Source organism: Chelonia mydas, chromosome 14, assembly GCF_015237465.2.
Source record: "Chelonia mydas isolate rCheMyd1 chromosome 14, rCheMyd1.pri.v2, whole genome shotgun sequence".
In the NCBI taxonomy this organism is placed as follows: Eukaryota; Metazoa; Chordata; order Testudines; family Cheloniidae; genus Chelonia; species Chelonia mydas.
Genome location: NC_051254.2, coordinates 33,345,627 through 33,368,638, shown reverse-complemented (window position 1 = coordinate 33,368,638; position 23,012 = coordinate 33,345,627). Strand labels below are relative to the sequence as shown.

The 23,012-nt window shown below is 46.2% G+C and overlaps 1 protein-coding gene across 1 annotated transcript; it reads right to left on the bottom strand.

Moving 5' to 3' along the window:
• Positions 1 to 2,655: 2,655 nt before the first annotated feature.
• Positions 2,656 to 22,863, bottom strand: LOC102945918 (L-amino-acid oxidase). The gene is made up of 7 exons (XM_043528514.1): positions 22,764 to 22,863; positions 13,958 to 14,181; positions 11,665 to 11,771; positions 8,674 to 8,875; positions 5,962 to 6,015; positions 4,191 to 4,324; positions 2,656 to 3,469 (listed from the first exon to the last, which is right to left on the bottom strand). The coding sequence occupies exons 1-7, from the start codon at positions 22,861 to 22,863 to the stop codon at positions 2,656 to 2,658; spliced, it is 1,635 nt and encodes a 544-aa protein (XP_043384449.1).
• Between the last annotated feature and the right edge of the window lie 149 nt (positions 22,864 to 23,012).

Sequence of the window (23,012 nt, the reverse complement as noted above, 5' to 3'; positions counted from 1 at the left end):
GGCTCCCACGCAGCCAGCCATACAGGCTGCTTCAGAACCAGGAGTCCCTGAGACCCTGACAGCTCACCTACCATTTAGCTGGCTGGTCGGTGAGCTAGCTTTTAACCTATGTGTCTGCTGTCATAGAAAAAGGTAATGGAATTAATACATTCCTGCAGAACATTGGCGCTGACTCTGTGGGTGCTCTGGGGCTCAGCACCCAATGTCAGCCCTGCCGATCAGCTCTTCCCCCTCCCCCTCCCCCTAGTGCCTCCTGCCCACAGACAACCCAACCAATCAGCTCCTCCCCCTTCCTCCCACCACCTCCCTTCTGCCATGATCAGGTGTTCAGCAGCGTGCAGAAGGCACTGGGGGGAGGGGGAGGAGCAAGGGCATGGCACGCTCAGGGGAGGGGGTAGAATGGGGTGGGGGAAGAGGTGGGGAGTCTAGAGAGTGGGGGTCAAGCACCCCCAGGCAAATGAGGAAGCCAGCGCTTATGCTACAGAACATCTTGGTTCCTTTGAACCAGCATTTTCTGATAGAACTCTGTGCTGACCTACCCTACCTAAAAGTTATTCTTTGAGATTTCCATTCAGCCCACCAGTTTGGACATGTAAAGAATAAACCAGCATGTAGCATTATTCAATCAAAATCCTAAAATTCAGTTCTTCTCGGGGTAGTTCGCGAGCACAGACTCAGTGCAGCTAGCTTTACAGGTACTTATATTTAATAAAGCAAAGAGAAATACAGTCTCTTGCCACTTCCTCTTAGTCCTGGTAACTGTGAGAGGAGGAGAGAGGTTGTTCACACTGGCTGGTCTGAATTATCCAGTCACATTTTTGGGGGATGAGCAGCTCTTTGGTGTATTCAGGAACTCAGACGTTCCACTCAATGGTCTCATGTTTCATACCCTTTCCTGCAGTCTTTGGAGAATGGTTATCGTCTTATTTTTATATTAAACTTACCATTGTTCTCTCACATTCCTGCTCCTCCAGCTTCTCTGCTACTTCCTTCCATAGCCAGAAGAAAACATTCATGGCACTTATTGGATTTTTTTCTTGTCAGATAATTTTTTTAGGTTTTATTCATTTCAGAGATTGTATTTCTCTATTAGCCCCCATTATTAATTAGAATTTCCCCTTTTAAGTAATTCTTCTTAATAGTCGAAAGCTATACATATTAAGTATTTACAGCTTTCACTGTTTGCTTTTTTTCTTCTTCCATACAATTCATAGACAAGTTTTTTCATTCTTTGATTATATTTGATACATTTCATTTCACCTTCTCTTGGGGTTTACAACAAAATAAGAGACATACTATTGGAGGAATAAAACAGATTAGGCACATGTAGAGAGATGGTATATCAGATTCATAAGGCAGACATGAGTACAAGTTTTTTGGGTTTAATTTGTGGTGAAAGGCAGGTGGTTCATATTCTGGGGGTATCAAGACCTTCATCCTTCGGTTTCTTGGGGATGAACAAGGGTTTTTGTTTTTTGTTTTGTTTTCTCTAGTTAGTTCAGTCATGCAGTTTCCACTCAGATATCTGGGACTTGATTCAATCAGTGGATGCAATGGGCCAATCTGTTTAGGAAATAAGGGTTTTACCCTTATTTTTCAATCTTCCAGGAGGATGCTTCAGCTAGCAATTTCAAATTTGGGGGATTCCTTAGACAATGCGATTCATACCTTGGGATGTGGATTGATATTCTCCTATAGTTTTAATTTTCTAGCTAGAGTTAGAAGTGGCGAGGCATGATTTTGGGGTAAACAGAGGTGTGTGCAAAATTTCCTGTGGCATTGAGAGGAAAATGGATTTGGATTTTACCCTTGCAAACTACAATGGCATGTAGTTATTAACATTCTATCCGAGGGATAGTCAACATCTACATACATCACACCAGCTTCCATCCAAGTAGACCATGGAATGACCACAACTGTAATCAAGGCTCAGGTTGAGCTAAATGGCTTCCTACTATGCACCGCATATCACTGATGGACAGATTGTGTCTTTGAGGCACAGACCTGAAGACCTGTGTCTTTGAGGCAGACCTATCTATCCCATCTCAGGAGGAGCCTTACGAGACAATTTTTTCTCAGAGATCTTCAACGCCCTCCACCCATTTGGAGATGAAGACTGTTCTGTGCAGCCATTCACTTCTGCACCTTTGGGAGTGCCAGAGTGGTTGATAGGATCTGCAAGGGTGCTGGAATTGTGGCTGGCTCCAGAAGCGGGAGGCAGAACAACCACAGTTTCCATGCAACCTAGACAGGAGGTTAGAATGTGATTCAGATTATGTGCCTGATCAGGGAAATCGGAGGGAGTAGAAACCCCCTTTACACTCCTACATGGGCTACCCAGACCTTAGAGTAGGACACCTAGGAGTAACTGAAGCTACTTGCTCACAAACTGCCTTCCTGGAGCATGGGGGAGTTAGGGGACTGGGCACAACCTGGGTTTCACCCTCTGGTGGCCGAGCACAGTGACTGAGGCAGTACAGCAGTGTGAGTGTAGCAGTCTATTCCTGGTGCAGGAATCTTATGCACCCCCACTTCAGGGCTGCACATAAAGTCACAATCCAGTGATGCCTGGTGATTTGCGGTGCAATTTCTAATTCCTCAGTCAGTAGCTGATGCGTCCCCAGTCACCCTTATTATAATTATTATTACTATTAATTACAATTCATTGTCTTTCAGCTTCTTCTGCTGTCGCCCAGGCAATGCATTGATAGCACCATGGATGTTCCTGGCTGCTCTCACAGCAGATTTCATAGAAGTTTCGATCCAGGCGTGAGGCTGGGCTGTGTGTTCTCCTGCAAAATGGACCCTCCCTTCATTCTGAAACAAAGCCTTGGAGTAGTCGACAAACTGGTACGGGGTGAATGAAACATATCCTCCCATTGAATATTTGTCCAGGCCCCATTTCTTGATCACATGTTTATTGCAAACCTTCCGGATATAATTCTTGGGCACCTGGTGGATTTCTGCCAGGTCCTCCATCACCACATCAACACACTTTTCGTCATCGAGGGGAACGAAGAATTCAGCATCATCCACCCAGGTGTAGGAAGCCAGGATCGCCCCTGCCCCACTGGGGAATTTGTGGCCGGGGTAGTAGATGACTCTGGAGGGGCGATCAGTGATTGACCTCCCGTTATAGATTCCATCCTTCTCCCAAAATTTTTCAGAACAGATCAAAAAAATCTTAGTGGCTATTGCGTAGTGAATAGCGCGCAGGGCATGGGTCTTTTCAGCAGAAAGAGGTGGAGAAAATTTAATGAGCCGTGTGGCTTTTGCTGTGGCCGTGACAAGGACATAGTCGGCCGTCACAGATAAGGGGAATGAGGTGTGTGGCCTGCGGTAAAACACTTTCACTTGGTCATCATCTTGTAGTATCTTCACTACCGGGGAGTTAAATATAACGCTCCCGTGAATATCCTGGTAGAAAGCCTGCGGAAGCTGATCGAATCCCCCCGTGATCTCATCGAATCTGAAAGAAAGGTGAGGAAAAGATGATAGTCAAACAGTTACACCCTCTGACCACAGTTATCTGAGAGAATGTCACAGGAGTAATAAGCAGAGCTTGCATAATGGGAGAGAGAATCTAGCCCCCAGTGACTGTACAAGTGTTTTATTAGAGCAGAATGCTAGGTCTGCAGTAATTAAGCTTAAGGCCAACTCTCAGTTTAAAGCTTGACTCTTCTAAACATTCTAAAATCCTCATGGTTCTCAGACAGCCTTGGAATTAGGTGTGCCTCATGGGGGTGCTGGGTGGAATTAGTGAGCCATGATTTGGGATCATTTGACCAAGGGCTTCCTGAAATACGACACAGCTATGGTCTAATATGCCCATAAACCATACTCGCACTATGGAGTTAATTATTGAATTCCATCAGAACTCACACAGTTAGTAGCTGTGGACACTTTCAGTAACACCCAGCTCATCTCCTGTGAAAGTGTCCCCAGCCTTTCATGTCTATAGTTCTATAGTAATGAACACCTACCTTCTATGACAATTCAGACCATTAGTGCCTACTTCAGAGAAGGCAGCCAGCTGTGCTGCTAGATGGGATGACAAATGGATGAGATAGTAGGAGGTTGACAGACAAATGGATGTATTGAATAATGGATGGATACCTAGACAGGTCCTACCATAGACACATTGTGCTTCCTCTTACAAAGCAAGTAACTAAAGATACTTTTCTACTCACCTCTTCTCAGAGAAGGTGGAAAAGACCATAACAGAGTAAAGAAATGACAAGTGGAATAGACCATCTTCATTCATCACGTCACCAATCATATCAATGGCTCCTCTACTTAAATTTCCTTCTTTAATCAAATACTCCTGGGTGGGGAAGAGCAGAGGCAGTGGAAGGCACATGCATATTATATCCCCATTGAGAAATGACAGTCAAAGGGATTTTCATTTCAAATGAACACAGGAATTATTCAACATCCATGAGGCAGGGGAGGTGTCAGACCCATTCACTACCCTCCAGTGTGATTTGTCTTCTTCCTCAATACCAATCATTGAAGTAAGGCTGATGCTCACATTCAAGACCCGATCCCTCATCCCTTTTGAGTCACTGGGCTAAAGCCTGACCCGAGTGAAGTCAATCAGAGCTTTGCCATTGACTTCAATGGCGCCAGGATTTCACCCAAAGTCCCTACCAAGATATCATTGTATTTGATTAAAGAACCGTGGTCCAGACCAAATCTCCTGTGGGGTGAAAATAATGATGGGCAGGGCCACAGAGGAAGGTTATCTCATTGAAATAACTGTGGATGAAGATTCAAGCCATGGCTATACTTGCAGATGTAGAGCACTTTGAGTTAAATCAGCCTTCAGAGAGCGCAGTAGGGAAAGCGCTGCAGTCTGTCCACACTGATAGCTTCAAGCGCACTGGCATGGCCACATTTGTGGCACTTGCAGCGGCATTGGGAGCGGTGCATTGTGGGCAGCTATCCCTGCATACAAGTGGCTGCAACGTGCTTTTCAAATGGGGGGTGGGAAGGGAGAGTGTGACAGGGAGTGTGTTGTGTGTATGTGGGGGGAGAGAGAGTGGGTTTGGGGCAGTCTGAGAGCATGTCAGCATGCTGTCTTGTAAGTTCAGACAGCAGTGGACCCCCCTCCCCCCACACCTCTCTCTCTCACACACAGCATTTCACAGTAATGGTTGCTTTCTCTTGGAGCAGATAAGCAGCCGGCTGCCAGAAACGGAGCTTTCAAAGGGCATTTCCGCATTCCTACAGCCGATTCCAAACAATGACAAGAGTGGCCACTTGACTTAAGGGGATTATGGGATGTTTCCAGAGGCTGATCAGAGCGCAGTAATGCAACACCTCGTCCACACTGGTGCTGCGGTACTCCAGCAAGGGTGCAGCAAACATTATTCCACTCGCCAAGGTGGAGTACCAGCAGCGCTGTAGCCACAGAGTCAGAGTGCTCTACATGCCTTGCCAGTGTGGACGGGTAGTGAGCTAGTGTGCCCAGGGCTCCTTTATTGTGCTGTAACTCGCAAGGATAGCCAAGTCCTCATAGCTGGACGTCACACAGTGAGTTGGGGTGGGAAGAAGAAATGCCAAGTTGGTTGCACAGGACTGGAATAGGGTCGTGTCTTCATGACACACACACTGGGAGTATGGGAGCACTGAGACCGCTCACTTTCTGTGGGTTGGAGTTTTGGTTAGGGAGAAGCAGAGATAACATGGGTCCACATCCCTGCCCTCCTCCTGCCAGAAAGCAGAGCCAGGAAGACCCAAGGGGGAAATATGAGGTGTCCCAGGAAGACCCATGAAGTGAGCGTGCCAACTCTGCCAGGCCAGGATCTTTAGGAGGGTTCTGATGCATTATCTCCTACCATGGACTGTGTGCACCTGGCAAGATCTATCCCACGAGGAGTTCCATTGGCTAACGTGATGAAAGATTTAGAAAATTGGCACCTTTAGATTTAAAGATACTGGAATGCCAGCTTCAATTACCTTGGTGGAAAAGGAGTCATATTTCTCTTTCAGAGCACTGCAGTCTGTGGTCACCTGGGGAGCAAACAAGAAAACAGTCATTTGTTTCATGCTGATGGCTTTACCTTTAAAGTTTATTATTTTCCCTGTATGTGACAATGTACTTATAGGCCGTATCCTAGGGCATAGGCATAAGGGGGGCAGGACATGACATGACTGTCCAGGTGAAAGAGCTGTTAACAAAATCTTTTTAATAGTGCTCTTGTTTTCGGCTCCTACAGTTCCCCAGCTGACTGAACTGCTTTCACTGAGACAGTCTAAACAACAAAAATAAATAGACTAAATGTAAAATTTTCAAAAGTGACTATAGGGCCTAACTCCCCTTTCCAGAAGTGACTTAGCTACTTAAGAGCCAGATTTTCAAAGGTATTTAGACATCTAAAGATGCAGGTAGGCAGCTACATGGATTTCCAAAGCACCTAAGTGCCTAAATCTCATTGAATATTATGGGCTAGATTCACAATGGGACTTAGGTATTGCAATACTCAGCATCAAAATGCCTAACTTTCTGCTGTCTGGAAAACTGCTAGGATCCACAATGCCTGAGTCATGCACTCAAGCTCTCTACAACGAATACCGCGGCCTAACCACCGAAGAATGGAATCCACAAAAGCCAGAGCACGGAGCCACCTAAGCCAGCCAATGGGAGACACCAAGGAGAGTGATGTGTCTTAAGCCCCCCCCCCCCATTTTAGGGAGTTCAGCAGCTATCTCTGCTTGGGATTCTAAGCCGTGAGCTCTTCCCACCTACAGCATTTCTAGCAAGCAGCAGCAGTACTGCCCTCATAGCTTTTACCCCAGTGGTTAGTGGATTTCCACAATGTGGGAGACCACCGGTTCAAGTTCCCCCTCTAGCTGATAAGGAAGAGTCTCGCACCTCACACGTGAGTGTCTCATGGGGGCCTCCCTTAGTCTCTCCTGTTAAAGCTGTTCCAGTTTGTATAAATAATCAGTGGAGCGGGGGGATTGGATTCTGGGTCTCCCACATGGATGTCCTACCCACTAGATCAGTGGCTCTTAACCTTTCCAGACTACTGTACCCATAGGTGCTGTGGGTGCTGCTGCACCCCCTGGCTTGAAGTGGTTTCCATTATATAGAGGGTTTACAGTTTGGTTCAATGGCTCTCAGCACCCCCACTGTACAAATTCATAGAATCATAGAATCATAGAATATCAGGGTTGGAAGGGACCTCAGGAGGTCCCAGCAAATTGTCCCAGCAACCCTGACGGTACCCCTTGCAGGAGGCTGATTTGTCTTGCATACCCCCAATTTTCACCTCATTTGAAAACAACTTGCTTACAAAATCAGACCTAAAAATGCAAAAGTGTCACAGCACGCTATTACTGAAAAATTGCTGCCTTTCTTATTTTTACCCTATAATTATAAAATAAATCAACTGGAATATAAATATTACACTTACATTTCAGTGTGAAGTACATAGAGCTGTATAAACAAGTCATGGTCTGTATGAAATTTTAGTTTGTTCTGTCTTCGCTAGTGCTTTTTATGTAGCCTGTTGTAAAACTAGGCAAATATCTAGATGAGTTGATGTACCCTCTGGAAGACCTCTGCTTACCCCCAGGGGTACATGTACCTAGGGTGACCAGATAGCAAGTGTGAAAAATTGGGAGGGGGGTGGGGTTAACAGGCACCTGTATAAGACGAAGCCCCAAATATCAGGGCTGTTTCTATAAAATAGGGACATCTGGTCACCCTCCACATACCCCTGGTTGAGAACCACTGCACTAGACTACAGAGTCATTCTCACTCTATCACTCTGGTGGCATCTATGTCCCTTTGTGAATCTAGCCTCAGGTGCCTCTCTGCATTCTTTAGACAGTAAATACCTTTGAAAATCTGTCATTTAAGAGTATTTCTACACTGCAATAAAACACCGGCAACTGGCCTGTCTCAGTTGACTCGGGTTCATGGAGTTCAGGCTGCAGGGCTATAAAATTGCAATGTAGATTTTGGGCAGCCCAAGCCCAAATGTTTACACTGCAATTTTATATCCCCATGAGCCCAAGTCAGCAGACACTGGTGTTTTATTGCAGTGTAGACACACCCTAAGTCTCACGCATTCAGCTGTAATTTAGCAATTTTGTGTGTGTGTGTAAATCGACAAAGAAAACTAGGGAAACTCTCAGAAACGAGAAGCTGCCACCTATTCAAATGAACAGATCTCTAACAGTAGTTAACTTCAAATTTTCAACAACCAAACAAATCGGCACCTGGTTAGCCTACCACGGGCATGAGCTGCCACACTGCGAAGACAAGAGGCTGTCCCCTTAATGGTGCTACATTCACCCATGTGTATCGCTAGGACTTCCAAAGGCACGTTCCATGGTTCTTTGTGGTGTAGTAGGCAAAGCCACTTTATATTTCATCCCTGGAACTTGTTTGTCCTCCTGAGCATCGCCACCCAGGGGGAATTGTGGGAAGGCACTGGAGGCCTATCAGCACTCAAGGGTTTTATCCTCCATCTTCACTGCACAGTGGGTGGGTTACTAGTGCAAGTGAAAACAAAGTCTAGGCCCCAATGTGCAATGAGTCTGGGCTGAAAAGACCACTAAGTTTGAGGGGTTTAGGGCCAACACGCAAGTGAGAATCCAGGTTAACTCTTTAGTGAGAACATACCCACAGTTCACGAATCCTTTCCACAACACACATACCTTATCCAGTGTCTGATTATAAAGCTCACTAGCAGATTTTCCTCTTTCTGTGGGAAGCACGGGGTATTGCAATATATCAGGGTTTCGGTCTACCTCTCCAGCTCTTGCCCTGATGTTGTTAAAGAAATACCAGCCCTTGTCATTACTATTATAGAATGGGTTCAGTTTCAGTTTCAGTTTTTTAATAAATTCACGCACAAGCCTAAAGAAAAGGGAAAGAGGGGGGAAAAAAGAGAAAATTTCAAAAATGTGAAAGAAAGTTATATGATTGCATATGATCCTCTAACCCAAATGCCATGATCCTACCTATGTAACTGAAATAATTTGTGTGTAATGACTCCAGACCCACACTTTACCAAAAGTCAATCATGCAGCTGATGCTGGTCGCTTCTTTTAATTGTGAAAACTTTTGAAATACGGAAGTTATTTCAATTTGGCATCATTCGCATCAGACTCATTTTCATAAGTTTTTTAATATAAAATATCAAAAAGTGTATTTACTGCAAACCCTATTTTGCAGAAAATGAAACACTTTGGTAACCATTTCTGTAACCATTGTAAATAAGTTTACAATACAAATTTTAGTGAAATGAAAAATTTTGCTCAAAACTAAAAAAAAGTTGAAAATTTGCAAAACAGTTTACATTTGGAAAAATGCCATTTTTTTCCAATGAAAACTACTTTTTGCTTGAGAAATTTAGACCATCTCTCCCAGCATTGTCTGCTCCCTGAACAGTACCATCGACTTCCAGGATAACCGATGAGCAAGCATTACTTCTACTAATTGTAAAATCAGACTTTTCCTTGATTATTACGAGAGACATGATAGCAAAAGCTGCCCATTCCTAACATTCGTAACAGGAAACAAACAATCAAACAGGCTGGTGATACAGATGCACCTTTAACAATGCTCCTGGTTAGTATAGATGCACAGATTGAATTTAGGGTCCTGTGGATTTAAAACAAACCCCACTAGTACTTGAGCTAAAGAACCAGATGGAGCTGTCTAAAGGTAGTAGTAGACTCATATATAGAGCTGATTGGACAAATGGACAATTTATTCTGTGGGAAATGTCAAAATAACAGATTTTGACATTATTTCCATCCCAAACTGGGATGAAAAATGCCGAACCATGTCTCTTCGGAAATGTCAAAACATGTTTGTGTAAGTGGAGTTGTGACCTGGCTCATGGGGTTGCAGGGCCACTCACTCAGATTTGGCCTAACCGGACTCCCATCATCATGACAGATGGGCCAAACCTGAGTGGGACTGGGATCCCAGAGGTTGCAGTGTCTGGAGCAGGGAGGTGAGCCCAGCCAGCCCCATGGGACAGGAGCTGCTACGTGACCTTTTGAAACATTCAAAGGTGGTCTGGAACTTCAAGGTGCATATACACATCTTTCCTTTGATAATACACACAAAGGGATTCAGAACCAGATCTCCTCATATCACAACCACAGCTCTATGATGCTCCTGAAACAAATCCCCAGGCCTCCTCAGCAGGGCCGTCCCTACCAATTATGGTGCCCAAAGAAGCCCGAGCACCTGCTTCCCCACCCTACCCCCCACCCCCACCCCGGCAGAGGGTCTGGGCTGCACTCAAGGCCAGTGGGGACGCAGAGGCAGGAGCTGTGGGGGGCCGCTTTGTGGGGCCTCACAGGCCCAGAGCGGCCCAGGGGATTAGCGGGGGGCCTGGCACTGGGAGCAGGAAGCGGAACAACCTGGACCCAGCCTGCTCCCCTCCCCCTGCCTCAGCCATGTCACTTGGGGGAGGGGGTTTGGAGGAAGGGGTCCATAAAATTTGAGGCAATTTGGTGCCCCAAATTTTGTGGTGCCCTACGCAGCTGCTTATTCTGCATCTACCTAAGGATGGCCCTGCTCCTCAGGTCGCAATCACCGCTTTTCCAACCTGCTCCAACATATTCCTCCACCATTACAATACAGCTACACCTAACACAGTGAATGCAGCTGGCGTGTGTGCAGGTACTGCCCAGTAAGTATTGCCAGCTCTAGCAGGGCTGAGTTCCATTTCCGTGGGCATTTACTTTCAATATTTTCTGGTTTCCAGATGGTTTGAGTTTTGCAGGACTCAATGTTTTGGGAGGGCAAGAGCAATCACAGGGCAACGTCAATGCTGTGTTCACAAGTTTTTTGCTGTTTAATTATAAAACTTATCCTGAGTCCCATTTCTTTCAATAAGCAATATGGGCCCAGAAAATTGGACCTACGTGGTTACCAGCTGGTCAGTCTTGAGTCCCCTACAGTCTGAAACCCTGACTAGCTCCAACTAATAAATATTCAGAAAGCCCTTTGAAAAAATCCATAATACAAAAATAGCACATTTTACAAAGAAGGTATGAAAGAAATCATGGCTGGAAGGTGGCAATTCTGGGCTTTCCATGGGGCCAGAGCAGTGGCAGCTTGGTATTTTATATGATAAGGTCCAAACCTTCCAATGTGTGGGGGGTTTTGTAAGCTCAACCTTAACTGTTGATTTCCTGGATTATAAACTGGTGTTGTTTTGCTGACTGAAGTGTTCTAGGTGGAGTTTTGCCCTTCATTTACTGATACATGCTCCCAGTCGTAACTTCACTTTACCTCTCCATTGTGGTGTAGTTGCATAGTCCAAGAACATACCTGGGACCTAATTATGACTCTAATATCTAGTTCCCCATTTGCTGCGGGGGTAGAGTGGGGAATTAATCTGGGCCAGCCCTAAACCCTGTGTCTTTTAGGCTGGTTGAGCGACTTCTGACCACCTACTCTCAGCCCACCTATGCAGGAAAAGTGACAACTCCATGGAGATTTCTTTCCCCTCTGCACACAGACTGACAACTTGATGTCATGGAGTAAAGGAGCATTTTAACCTATTCAAATTTGAGCCTTTAATGAGTCCCGCCACCCTCAGGAATTATCATAAAAGTTTTAAAAATAGGGCTTCCCCTATTCTGAACAAGATTGGTGGCTGAGGAGGGATAACAGAATACTACCTGTGATGTGCTGGCAACCGCATGGCTCCCAACTCCACATACCAATCTTGTTCTCTGTGGGTCACGATGCGTCCTCCCAAGCGATGACTGGCTTCCAGAATGAGAACCTGGGAATAAAACACAAATTATGATTTTCAATCCCTTGCCGGTACCTGGTGACTGTATCAGTGGTTCTCAAACTGGGGGTCATACACGGGCAGCGGGTATCATAGGCTGGGGAAGGCTGTGCCTCCACAAACAGCTTGGTGTGGTCCCACCCACGATCCACCTCCAGTCCCCCTCTTGTAGTTCCCAGTGCTCTGCCCCAGCCCATGCTGACTGGGACTGGGGCTCTCTGGCCTGCCACGGGGGCTTGGAGCAGCTGGTGCTGGGGCTGAGCTGGCTGCCCGTTGCTCAGACTGCGCTGTCCAGTGCTTTGGGGCTGAGGGTGCTGCTGCTGCATCACCTGGCCGCCCCGGGGCTGCGGTGGGGGTGCTCTGGGCTCCTGTTGGGGAGTGGCGCAAAAGGAGAGGGGCAGGGCCTTGGACAGAAGGAGAGGGGCCGGGGGGTAGCCTCCCCCAATGGCCAGGTCACTAGCTGCCTCAGGGGGTCGCAAGATGGTTACATGGAGGTTGCAAGCTGTCAGCTCTGTGGGGCCGACAGCCCCAAGTCCCATTAAATTAAATTAACCCCCCATTTTTTATTTATAAGGGGGAGGTCACACTCAGAGTCTTGATGTGCGAAAGGGGTCACAAATACGAAAAGTTTGAAAACCTCTACTGTATATTTCTCTCTTGAACGATAACGATAGATTTATCCCCTGTCATTTCTATTGCAAACGGTCACCACACAAGGAAAACGCTTATTTTATCAAAGTAATTTTGGTCAATTTATGGACGCGCTCTGTCCTTGATTCGGGAACCCATGTAAACATGTCCTTAAGATGAATCTGAACTCCATGGGACTGAAGGATGTGCTTAAAGTTAAGAATGTACTCAAGCATTCTTCCTGAATAGAGATATATTCCTGAATTAGGAATCTCAAGAAACAGATTCTAATATGGAAGATGTTATCCTTTCCCATGTATTACAGAAAACCGGTTTTCAGTGAGAGAGTCTTTAATGCAACAACTAAGCCCTTCTAATATAAGTGCCCAAGCAATCTCTGTTGACTTTGCAGCTCTGGGGGTTGTATTTCTTGGGTGATACTGAGAGGGGGAGTAGCGGATATATGGGCTATGGATAGGGATAATGGATTCCAGTCTTTCTCAAGGCCCACAGGCAAGCCAAGAGAGTAGCACCTTCAATGGAAAAACAATATAAAACAAAACAAAGAAAAAGAGCAAAGGTCAAAGTTAAGGTTGTTGTGAGATAGTTAATATGAATTTTCACATGTATAGAATTTTGTTAGAAAGACATGAACCTTTGAGAATATTCCCTTAACTAATCACCACTTCCATTAAATGTAGCGATTGGGATTTTTTTAACTGCAACATTTTTGGTATTTAAGTTATCTTATGGTAATGTTATTAATATTGTGGCAGCCTTAACTTTAAGTTAATTAACTTTGTTTTCCTGGAAATGGCAATAATAATATACTGCACTATGCTTTCTTGGTTCCTTCCTTTCACAGTTGGATTACTTAAGTTCACCTTGTTTTATTCTTCAGCATTGTCTATTCTAGGAAAAAGAAGTAATAAGACCATTTCAAGGGAGCACTGACTCCCTGGCCTGTCTCTGGCTCCTCTCAGTTAATAGAATTACCCGTGAGCAGTGGGTGAAGCTTCCCCTTGGGGAGGCTGGCCCCCTGCCCCACCTTTTCTGGTTGAGGCCACACCCCCAGTAGCTGCTTTCAGCCCCCCCCTTGCCCCTGTGGCCCTGGCCAGGGCAGGGGGCTGAGAGCTCAGCCTCTCCCACCAACAGCCAGGGGGCAGCTGAGAGCTCGGCCCCAGCCAGGGTCAAGCTCTCAGCCCCAGCCAGGACTGCGCCTTCCCCTGCAGCCCCGCCCCCACTCTGCATCTTCCCCCCGAGGGCTCATACCCACTCGTTCCTTTCCCCCCCACCCCCACTGTGATCCTGAGACCAAAAAAGCTTGTGCCGCAGCGGGGAGCAAGAGCCTCTCCAGCCCTGGGGTCGTGGTGGGGGAAATTTTTCCAGGGGCCCTAAATTGTTTGGGGGCCCCTGGGCACAGGCCCTGTGGACCCATGTGGGAATCCACCACTGCCCATCCCGTCCCGTCCCCCCCGCCCAGTGATGCGAGGTTTGGGGATTCTTAGCCTTCCACAGCCTCCATTACATGCCACCCGTGGAATTACCTTACAACCAGCATCTTTCAACAGTTTGGCAGCTGTGAGTCCACTGATTCCTGCCCCAACGATCACCACCTTCTTTGAACGACACCCGTTTTCCAGTCCATTTCTGGCAATAGCCACCAGTTCTTCATAGTCCTGGTCAATGAAGCATTCTTCCCACTTCGTCTCTATGCCAGGAAGAATCTGTAAACTTGGGACTAGCACCAGGAGGAAGGTCTGGAGGAGTACTAGAGAGAAAGAGATGGAAAGAAAACAGATGATACAAATGGTGAAGTAAACTCATTCTCTTAGACCACAGAGCTCAGTAATGTCACTGATATGATCCATCTGAGCTCTAGGGAGAGGCTAAGAGTCTCAGCTGTGGAGCTCAGCTATATTAACAAGCAAGGAATTTTATTATGGTCAAATGCAGTGAGCATATAAGCTGAAAGCAGCAAAGGGAATACTCAGATCCTCACAGTTGTCTTGTAAACTGTAAAATATCACATGGACTATTCAAACCACAATCTACCATTAAGGGTCCTGGCCCCACCCTCTCAGATACACTTAGATCTGTGTGTACCACAGGGATCTAACAATCTGGGGGCTGGCCATTCTCTGAGGGAATGGTGCAGGAGAAAATCTTGTATTGTGGACAATTTTCAGAGTAACAGCCGTGTTAGTCTGTATTTGCAAAAAGAAAAGGAGTACTTGTGGCACCTTAGAGACTAACCAATTTATTTGAGCATAAGCTTTCGTGAGCTACAGCTCACTTCATCGGATGCATACTGTGGAAAATGTAGAAGATCTTTTTATACATACAAAGCATGAAAAAATACCTCCCCGCACCCCACTCTCCTGCTGGTAATAGCTTATCTAAAGTGATGACTCTCCTTACAATGTGTATGATAATCAAGTTGGGCCATTTCCAGCACAAATCCAGGTTTTCTCATCCCCCGCACACAAACCCACTCTCCTGTTGGTAATAGCTTATCTAAAGTGACCACTCTCCTTACAATGTGTATAATAATCAAGGTGGGCCATTTCCAGCACAAATCCAGGGTTTAACAAGAACGTATCGGGGGGGGGGGGGGGTAGGAAAAAACAAGGGGAAATAGGTTACCTTGCATAATGACTTAGCCACTCCCAGTCTCTATTCAAGCCTAAGTTAATTGTATCCAATTTACAAATGAATTCCAATTCAGCAGTCTCTCGCTAGAGTCTGGATTTGAAGTTTTTCTGTTGTAATATCACAACTTTCATGTCTGTAATCACGTGACCAGAGAGATTGAAGTGTTCTCCGACTGGTTTATGAATGTTATAATTCTTGACATTTGATTTGTGTCCATTTATTCTTTTACGTAGAGACTGTCCAGTTTGACCAATGTACATGGCAGAGGGGCATTGCTGGCACATGATGGCATATATCACATTGGTGGATGTGCAGGTGAACAACATCTTCATCATCTGGACCCATGGAAAAGAAGCCCTTGAGGAATTCCACCATGATTTCAACAATTTCCATCCCACCATCAACCTCAGCCTGGTCCAGTCCACAAGAGATCCACTTCCTGGACACTACAGTGCTAATAAACGATGGTCACATAAACACCACCCTATACCGGAAACCTACTGACCGCTATTCCTACCTACATGCCTCCAGCTTTCACCCTGACCACCCCACACGATCCATCGTCTACAGCCAAGCTCTGCGATACAACTGCATTTGCTCCAACCCCTCAGACAGAGACAAACACCTACAAGATCTCTATCAAGCATTCTTACAACTACAATACCCACCAGCGGAAGTGAAGAAACAGATTGATAGAGCCAGAAGAGTTCCCCGAAGTCACCTACTACAGGACAGGCCTAACAAAGAAAATAACAGAACGCCACTAGCCGTCATCTTCAGCCCCCAACTAAAACCCCTCCAACGCATTATTTAGGATCTACAACCTATCCTGAAGGATGACCCATCACTCTCACAAATCTTGGGAGACAGGCCAGTCCTTGCCTACAGACAGCCCCCCAACCTGAAGCAAATACTCACCAGCAACCACATACCACACAACAGAACCACTAACCCAGGAACCTATCCTTGCAACAAAGCCCGTTGCCAACTGTGCCCACATATCTATTCAGGGGACACCATCACAGGGCCTAATAACATCAGCCACACTATCAGAGGCGCGTTCACCTGCACATCCACCAATGTGATATATGCCATCATGTGCCAGCAATGCCCCTCTGCCATGTACATTGGTCAAACTGGACAGTCTCTACGTAAAAGAATAAATGGACACAAATCAAATGTCAAGAATTATAACATTCATAAACCAGTCAGAGAACACTTCAATCTCTCTGGTCACGCGATTACAGACATGAAAGTTGTGATATTACAACAGAAAAACTTCAAATCCAGACTCCAGCGAGAGACTGCTGAATTGGAATTCATTTGCAAATTGGATACAATTAACTTAGGCTTGAATAGAGACTGGGAGTGGCTAAGTCATTATGCAAGGTAACCTATTTCCCCTTGTTTTTTCCTACCCCCCCCCCCCATACGTTCTTGTTAAACCCTGGATTTGTGCTAGAAATGGCCCACCTTGATTATTATACACATTGTAAGGAGAGCGGTCACTTTAGATAAGCTATTACCAACAGGAGAGTGGGTTTGTGTGTGGGGCGGGAGGGTGAGAAAACCTGGATTTGTGCTGGAAATGGCCCAACTTGATTATCATACACATTGTAAGGAGAGTCATCACTTTAGATAAGCTATTACCAGCAGGAGAGTGGGGTGGGGGGAGGTATTTTTTCATGCTTTGTATGTATAAAAAGATCTTCTACATTTTCCACAGTATGCATCCGAGGAAGTGAGCTGTAGCTCACGAAAGCTTATGCTCAAATAAATTGGTTAGTCTCTAAGGTGCCACAAGTACTCCTTTTCTTATTGTGGAAAATGTGACTCTAAATGAGGTCTTCAAGATTTGGACTCATGAGCTGAATTGAGGGACCTAACCAGAGTCTGCTTTATGTCATTCAAAAACTCAGTTATGTTGTTTCTTTCCATTAGTCAAGATAAATTTTTGTTTTTTCCATGATTCTCCCCTCATTGAATGTGAAGGTGCTGCCTCTTCTGTTGAGCACAACTATGGAAGTGTCAGAAGGAGAACCACATGGTTCATCACATAATCAATTCCCAATCCATTTAGAGCTTTAAAAGATCAATTTAACCATCTAAATTCTATTGTATGGTTCAGAGCAACCTTAGCAGCACCTATACCACCCTTCCTTCCCATGCTAATGTAGGTAGCATTGCTTGGTAAAAAGGGGGTTAACTTTAAGAATGTGATGCTGTTGTAAAAAGGCAAATGTCATTAACTGGAGTGTTGTATGTGTGACACGGGAGACAACTCCTCTGCTCTACTTGGCTCTGTAGCCTCATCTGGAGTACCGTGTCCAGTCTGAGGTACTACAGTCCAAAGGAGAGCAATAACAATGATAAGAGGTTTAGGAAACATGAACTAAGAACATAAGAATGGTCAGACTGGGTCAGACCAAAGGTACATCTAGCCCAGTATCCTGTCTTCCGACTGTGGCCAATGCCAGGTGCCCCAGAGAGAATGAACAGAACAGGGCAATCATCAAGTGATCCATCCCTTGTCGCCCATTCCCAGATCCTGGCAAATAGAGGCTAGGGACACCATCCCTGTCCATCCTGGCTAATAGCCATTGATGGAACTATCCTCCATGAACTTATCTAGTTCTTTTTTGAACGCTGTTATAGTCTTGGCCTTCACAACATCCTCTGGCAAGGAGTTCCACTGGTTGACTAGCTAAGAGGAAAGGTTGAAGGAATTGGGCATCTTTAGTCTGGAGAACAGAAGACTGAAGGGGGACATGATAACCATCTTCAAATATGTAAAAGATTGTTATCAAGGGGATGATGGCCATTGTTCTCCACGTCCACCAAGGGAAGGACAAGAAGTAATTAGCTTAATTTGCAGCAACTGAGATTTAGCTTAGATATTTGGGGAAAATGTGTAACTGTAAGGATAGTTAAGCACTGGAACAGGTTATCTATGTGGAATCTCCATCATTGGAGGTTTTTAAGAACAAGTTAGACAAACACCTGTCAGGGATGGTCTAGGTTTATTTGTTCCTGCCTCAGCACAGGAGGATGGACTAGATAACCTCTTGAGATCCCTTTCAGCCCTACTGTTCTATGTTTTCTATGACAAAGTAGAGTATCTCTGAGCCTCCTTTAATTTTCACCAGTGACTGGTCTGGCAGACAGAGAGCCCCCAGATCATGGAGGCAAAAAGCTACTTTTTCTCACACACCTGACCAAGCTATACTCAACCCAAGCTTTGACTCAGCCCAAAAACTAAGCCTCTAATGATATGGAGGCCTATGGTTCAAGTTTGGGGACATAGTTTGGGTCCCATTTCTAGTACAAAATGGACCTGTGTACAAACAGATCTGGGAACAAACGTATTCTAACTTTGTTCCCAACATGGTAGTAACTGTACTGTAGACAAAGCCTTGTAGGTTGTGGGGAGAAATCCAAATTCCAAGAACCTTTCTGGAGAAATGAAAAATAATTTTAAAAGTACAAAGTGTAATTTTTCCTGGTATGGAAGAATAAGACACTATTTTTCCCCTAAAATCCAGTATTGTCTGCCCTTTAAATTCCCAACTCTATCTGAGGCCAAAGCCATATATTTCAGAATCTCTGAAAGTAACCTGAGTGCAACACCCATCCCATCTTTTGAAATCAGAAATTGCTTATGATCACCACAACCAGAAACATGTTTATGTAATGCATTTTCATAGGTGAAACCAGGAAGGTGTAAATTGAAGGCATTGATGCTCTCAATAATTACTATGTTCTTCTTCCTCTGTAATTATCTACATCTTTTGCATGTTCTGTATATGATACGCTAAGATTTCCAAAGGGATGCGTGGGCTGGAGATAGGAGTGCCACACCCGCTGTTTTTGCAATTAAACTACAGAACAGGAAATACTCTCTGTAGGTTAATTTCCATGGAGCTACATGCCAAACAGAGATTAATTTGCAAAGGGTAGATCTAGCAACAGGTTAGGAAGGATAATCACTTCCAAAGCTCATCTGGGGGCATGAGAACAATTTAGGGTGGAATTCATCCTGGGTCAGAAAAGGTCCTACACACCACATGAGTTCCATGCTCCAGGGTCAGTTCCTGAAAACTACAGCTGTGTTGAGAAGGGTGTGGAACACTCTACACTGCACGGAGCTCCTGGAGGAATCATAGACGTGTAGGATTGGAAGGGACCGCGAGAGGTCTTTTAGTCCAGTCCCCTGCACTCAAGGCAGGACGGAGCCCTGGTCTACACTACAAGTTTAGGTCGAATTTAGCAGCATTAGATCGATTTAACCCTGCACCCATCCACACAATGAAGCCATTTACTTTGACTTAAAGGGCTCTTAAAATCGATTTCTGTACTCCTCCCCTGATGAGGGGATTAGCGCTGAAATTGACCTTTCCGGGTCGAATTTGGGGTAGTGTGGTCGCAATTCTATGGTATTGGCCTCCGGGAGCTATCCCAGAGTGCTCCACTGTGAAGCACAGAGGCTATAACAGGGACCCACAGCAGTGCCACGTGAAACTTAAGGAGCTCAGGCAAGCCTACCAAGAAAACAGAGAGGCAAACGGCTGCTCGGGGTCAGAGCCCCAGACATGCCGCTTCTGTGATGAGCTGCATGCCATTCTAGGGGTGCAGCCACCACTACCCCATCCCTGTGCTATGACTCCGTCAATGGATTATCACACAACAGGGATGCTCATTTTGGGGAAGAGGAAGATGATGATGAGGAGGAGGAGGTTGAAGATAGCACACAGCAAGCAAGTGGAGAAACCATTTTCCCCGAGAGCCAGGAACTGTTTCTCACCCTGGACCTGGAGCCACTACCCCCCGAATCTACCCAAGGCAGGCTCCCAGACCCACCAGGTGGAGAAGGGACCTCTGGTTAGTGTACCTTTGTAAATATAATACATGGTTTAAAAGCAAGCGTGTTTAATGATTAATTTGCAGCCAGTACAGCTACTGGAAAAGTCTGTTAACATGTCTGGGGATGGAGCGGAAATCCTCCAGGGACATCTACATAAAGCTCTCCTGGATGTACTCCCAAAGCCTTTGCAAAAGGTTTCTGGGGAGGGCAGCCTTATTCCGTCCTCCATGGTAGGACACTTTACCACGCCAGGCCAGTAGCACGTAGTCTGGAGTCATTGCATAACAAAGCATGGAGCGTATGGTCCCGGTCTTTGCTGGCATTCAAGCAACATCAGTTCTTTATCTCTTTGTGTTATCCTCTGGGGAGAGATATCATTCATGGTCATCTGGTTGAAATAGGGTAATTTTATTAAGGGGACATTCAGAGGTGGCCATTCCCGCTGGGCTGTTTGCTTGTGGCTGAACAGAAATCTTCCCAGCTTTTAGCCACATGGTGGGGGGAGGGGTGAAGCGATCATCCCAGAGAATTTTGGGGGGGATAGTTAGTTGGGATTGTGCTGCACATTAACCCGAAAACCACAGCCCCTCCTTTTAAATTGCCAACCCATTTTAAATGGCCAACCCAACAGCTGTTTGGTATGGAAAATGAGGGTGCTGCTGTTTGAAACCATTCCCACATGTTATGAAGTTTAAAGAAGCCAAAAGACTATGGCTTACCATGGCTGCCTGCAAGCCGAATTCTGTTGCCCGCCAGCCCTGCATGTGTGATCTCTCACACCAGACCGGCAGACCCTCAATACAAGAGGCAAAATGCGACCCTGTACTGAATGCACATGTGCTATGTAATGTTAATAGCAAGGTTCACCCTGAAAGAGTCGACCCATTGTTCTCTAAAATGTGTCTTTTTAACTACTATTCTCCCTCTTTTTTCCTCCTGCAGCTGCAAATGTTTCAACGCTTACATTATCATCTCCTTCCCAGAGGCTAGTGAAGATTAGAAGGCGAAAAAAACACACTTGCGATGAAATGCTCTCTAAACTCATGCAGTCCTCCCACACTGAAAGAGCCCAGCAGAATGCTTGGAGGCAGACAAAGTTAGAGTCCAGGAAAGTACAATATGAACACGAGGACAGGTGGAAGGATGAAGATAATAAGTGATGGGCTGAAGATGATAGGTGGTGTCAGCTTGCTGACAGAAGGCAGGAGTCAATGCTGAGGCTACTGAAGGATCAAACTGATACGCTCCGGCATATGGTTGAAGCAGCATGAGCACAGACCGCCGCTACAGCCCCTGTGTAACCAACTGCCCTCCTCACCAAGTTCCATAGCCTCCTCACCCAGACGCCCAAGAATGCCGGGGGGGGGGGGGCCTCCAAGCACCCAACCACTCCACCCCAGAGGACTGACCAAGCAACAGAAAGCTGGCATTCAATAAGTTTTAAAGTGCAGTGTGGCCTTGTCCTTCCCTCCTCCCCCACCCCTCCCAGGTTACCTTGGCAGTTATCCCCCTATTTGTGTGATGAATTAATAAAGAATGCATGAATTTGAAGCAACATTGACTTCATTGCCTCTGCAAGCGGTGATTGAAGGGAAGAGGGGAGGGTGGTTAGCTTACAGGGAAGTAGAGTGAACCAAGGGGCAGAGGTTTTCATCAAGGAGAAACAAACAGAACTTTCACACCGTAGCCTGGCCAGTCATGAAACTGGTTCTCAAAGCTTCTCTGATGCGCACCGCACCCTCCTGTGCTCTTCTAACTGCCCTGGTGTCTGGCTGCACGTAACCAGCAGCCAGGCGATTTGCCTCAATCTCCCACCCCACCACAAACGTCTCCCCCTTACTCTCACAGATATTGTGGAGCGCACAGCAAGCAGTAATAACAATGGGAATATTGGGTTTTTTGAGGTCTAACCGAGTCAGTAAACTGCACCAGCATGCTTTTAAACGTCCAAATGCACATTCTACCACCATTCTGCACTTGCTCAGCCTGTAGTTGAACAGCTCCTGACTACTATCCAGGCTGCCTGTGTATGGCTTCATGAGCCATGGCATTAAGGGTTAGGCTGGGTCCCCACGGCTAACTATAGGCATTTCAATATCCCCAACCGTTATTTTCTGGTCTGGGAAGAAAGTCCCTTGCTGCAGCTGTTGAAACAGACCAGAGTTCCTGAAGATGCGAGCGTCATGTACCTTTCCCGGTCATCCCACACTGATCCACAAGTGCTTGCAGCACCACTGAAAAGTACCCCTTTCAGTTTATGTACTCGCCGGCTTGGTGCTCCGGTGCCAAGATAGGGATATGGGTTCCGTCTATCGCCCCACCACAGTTAGGGAATCCCATTGCAGCAAAGCCATCCACTATGACCTGCACATTTCCCAGAGTCACTACCCTTGATAGCAGGAGCTCAGTGATTGTGTTGGCTACTTGCACCACAGCAGCCCCCACAGTAGATTTGCCCACTCCAAATTGATTCCCGACTGACCGGTAGCTGTCTGGCGTTGCAAGCTTCCAGAGGGCTATCGCCATTCACTTGTGAACTGTGAGGGGTGCTCTCATCTTGGTATTCTGGCTCTTCAGGGCAGGGGAAAGCAAGTCACAAAGTTCCATGAAAGTGCCCTTATGCATGCAAAAGTTTCACAGCCATTGGGAATTGTCCCAGACCCGCAACACTATGCTGTCCCACCAGGCTGTGCTTGTTTCCCGGGCCCAGAATCGGCATTCCACGGCATGAACCTGCCCCATTAGCACCATGATGTCCACATTGCTGGGGCCCGTACTGTGAGAGAAGTCTGTGTCCATGTCCTCATCACTCTCCTCACTGCGCTGCCGTTGCCTACTTGCCTGCTTTTGCAGATTCTGGCTCTGGTCCTGCATATACTGCTGGATAACGCGCAGCATTACGGTCATAACTGCCATGGTGATCTGAGCGGGCTCCATGCTTGCCGTGGTACGGCGTGAGCAGGAGAGCAGAGTGGCAGCAGAAGCAGCGGGTGGATGACGATGCTGACAGCAATATGGTGCCCACACGGAAAAAGGCGCAAAACGATTGTCGGCTGTTGCTTTCATGGAGGGAGGGAGGGAGTGGG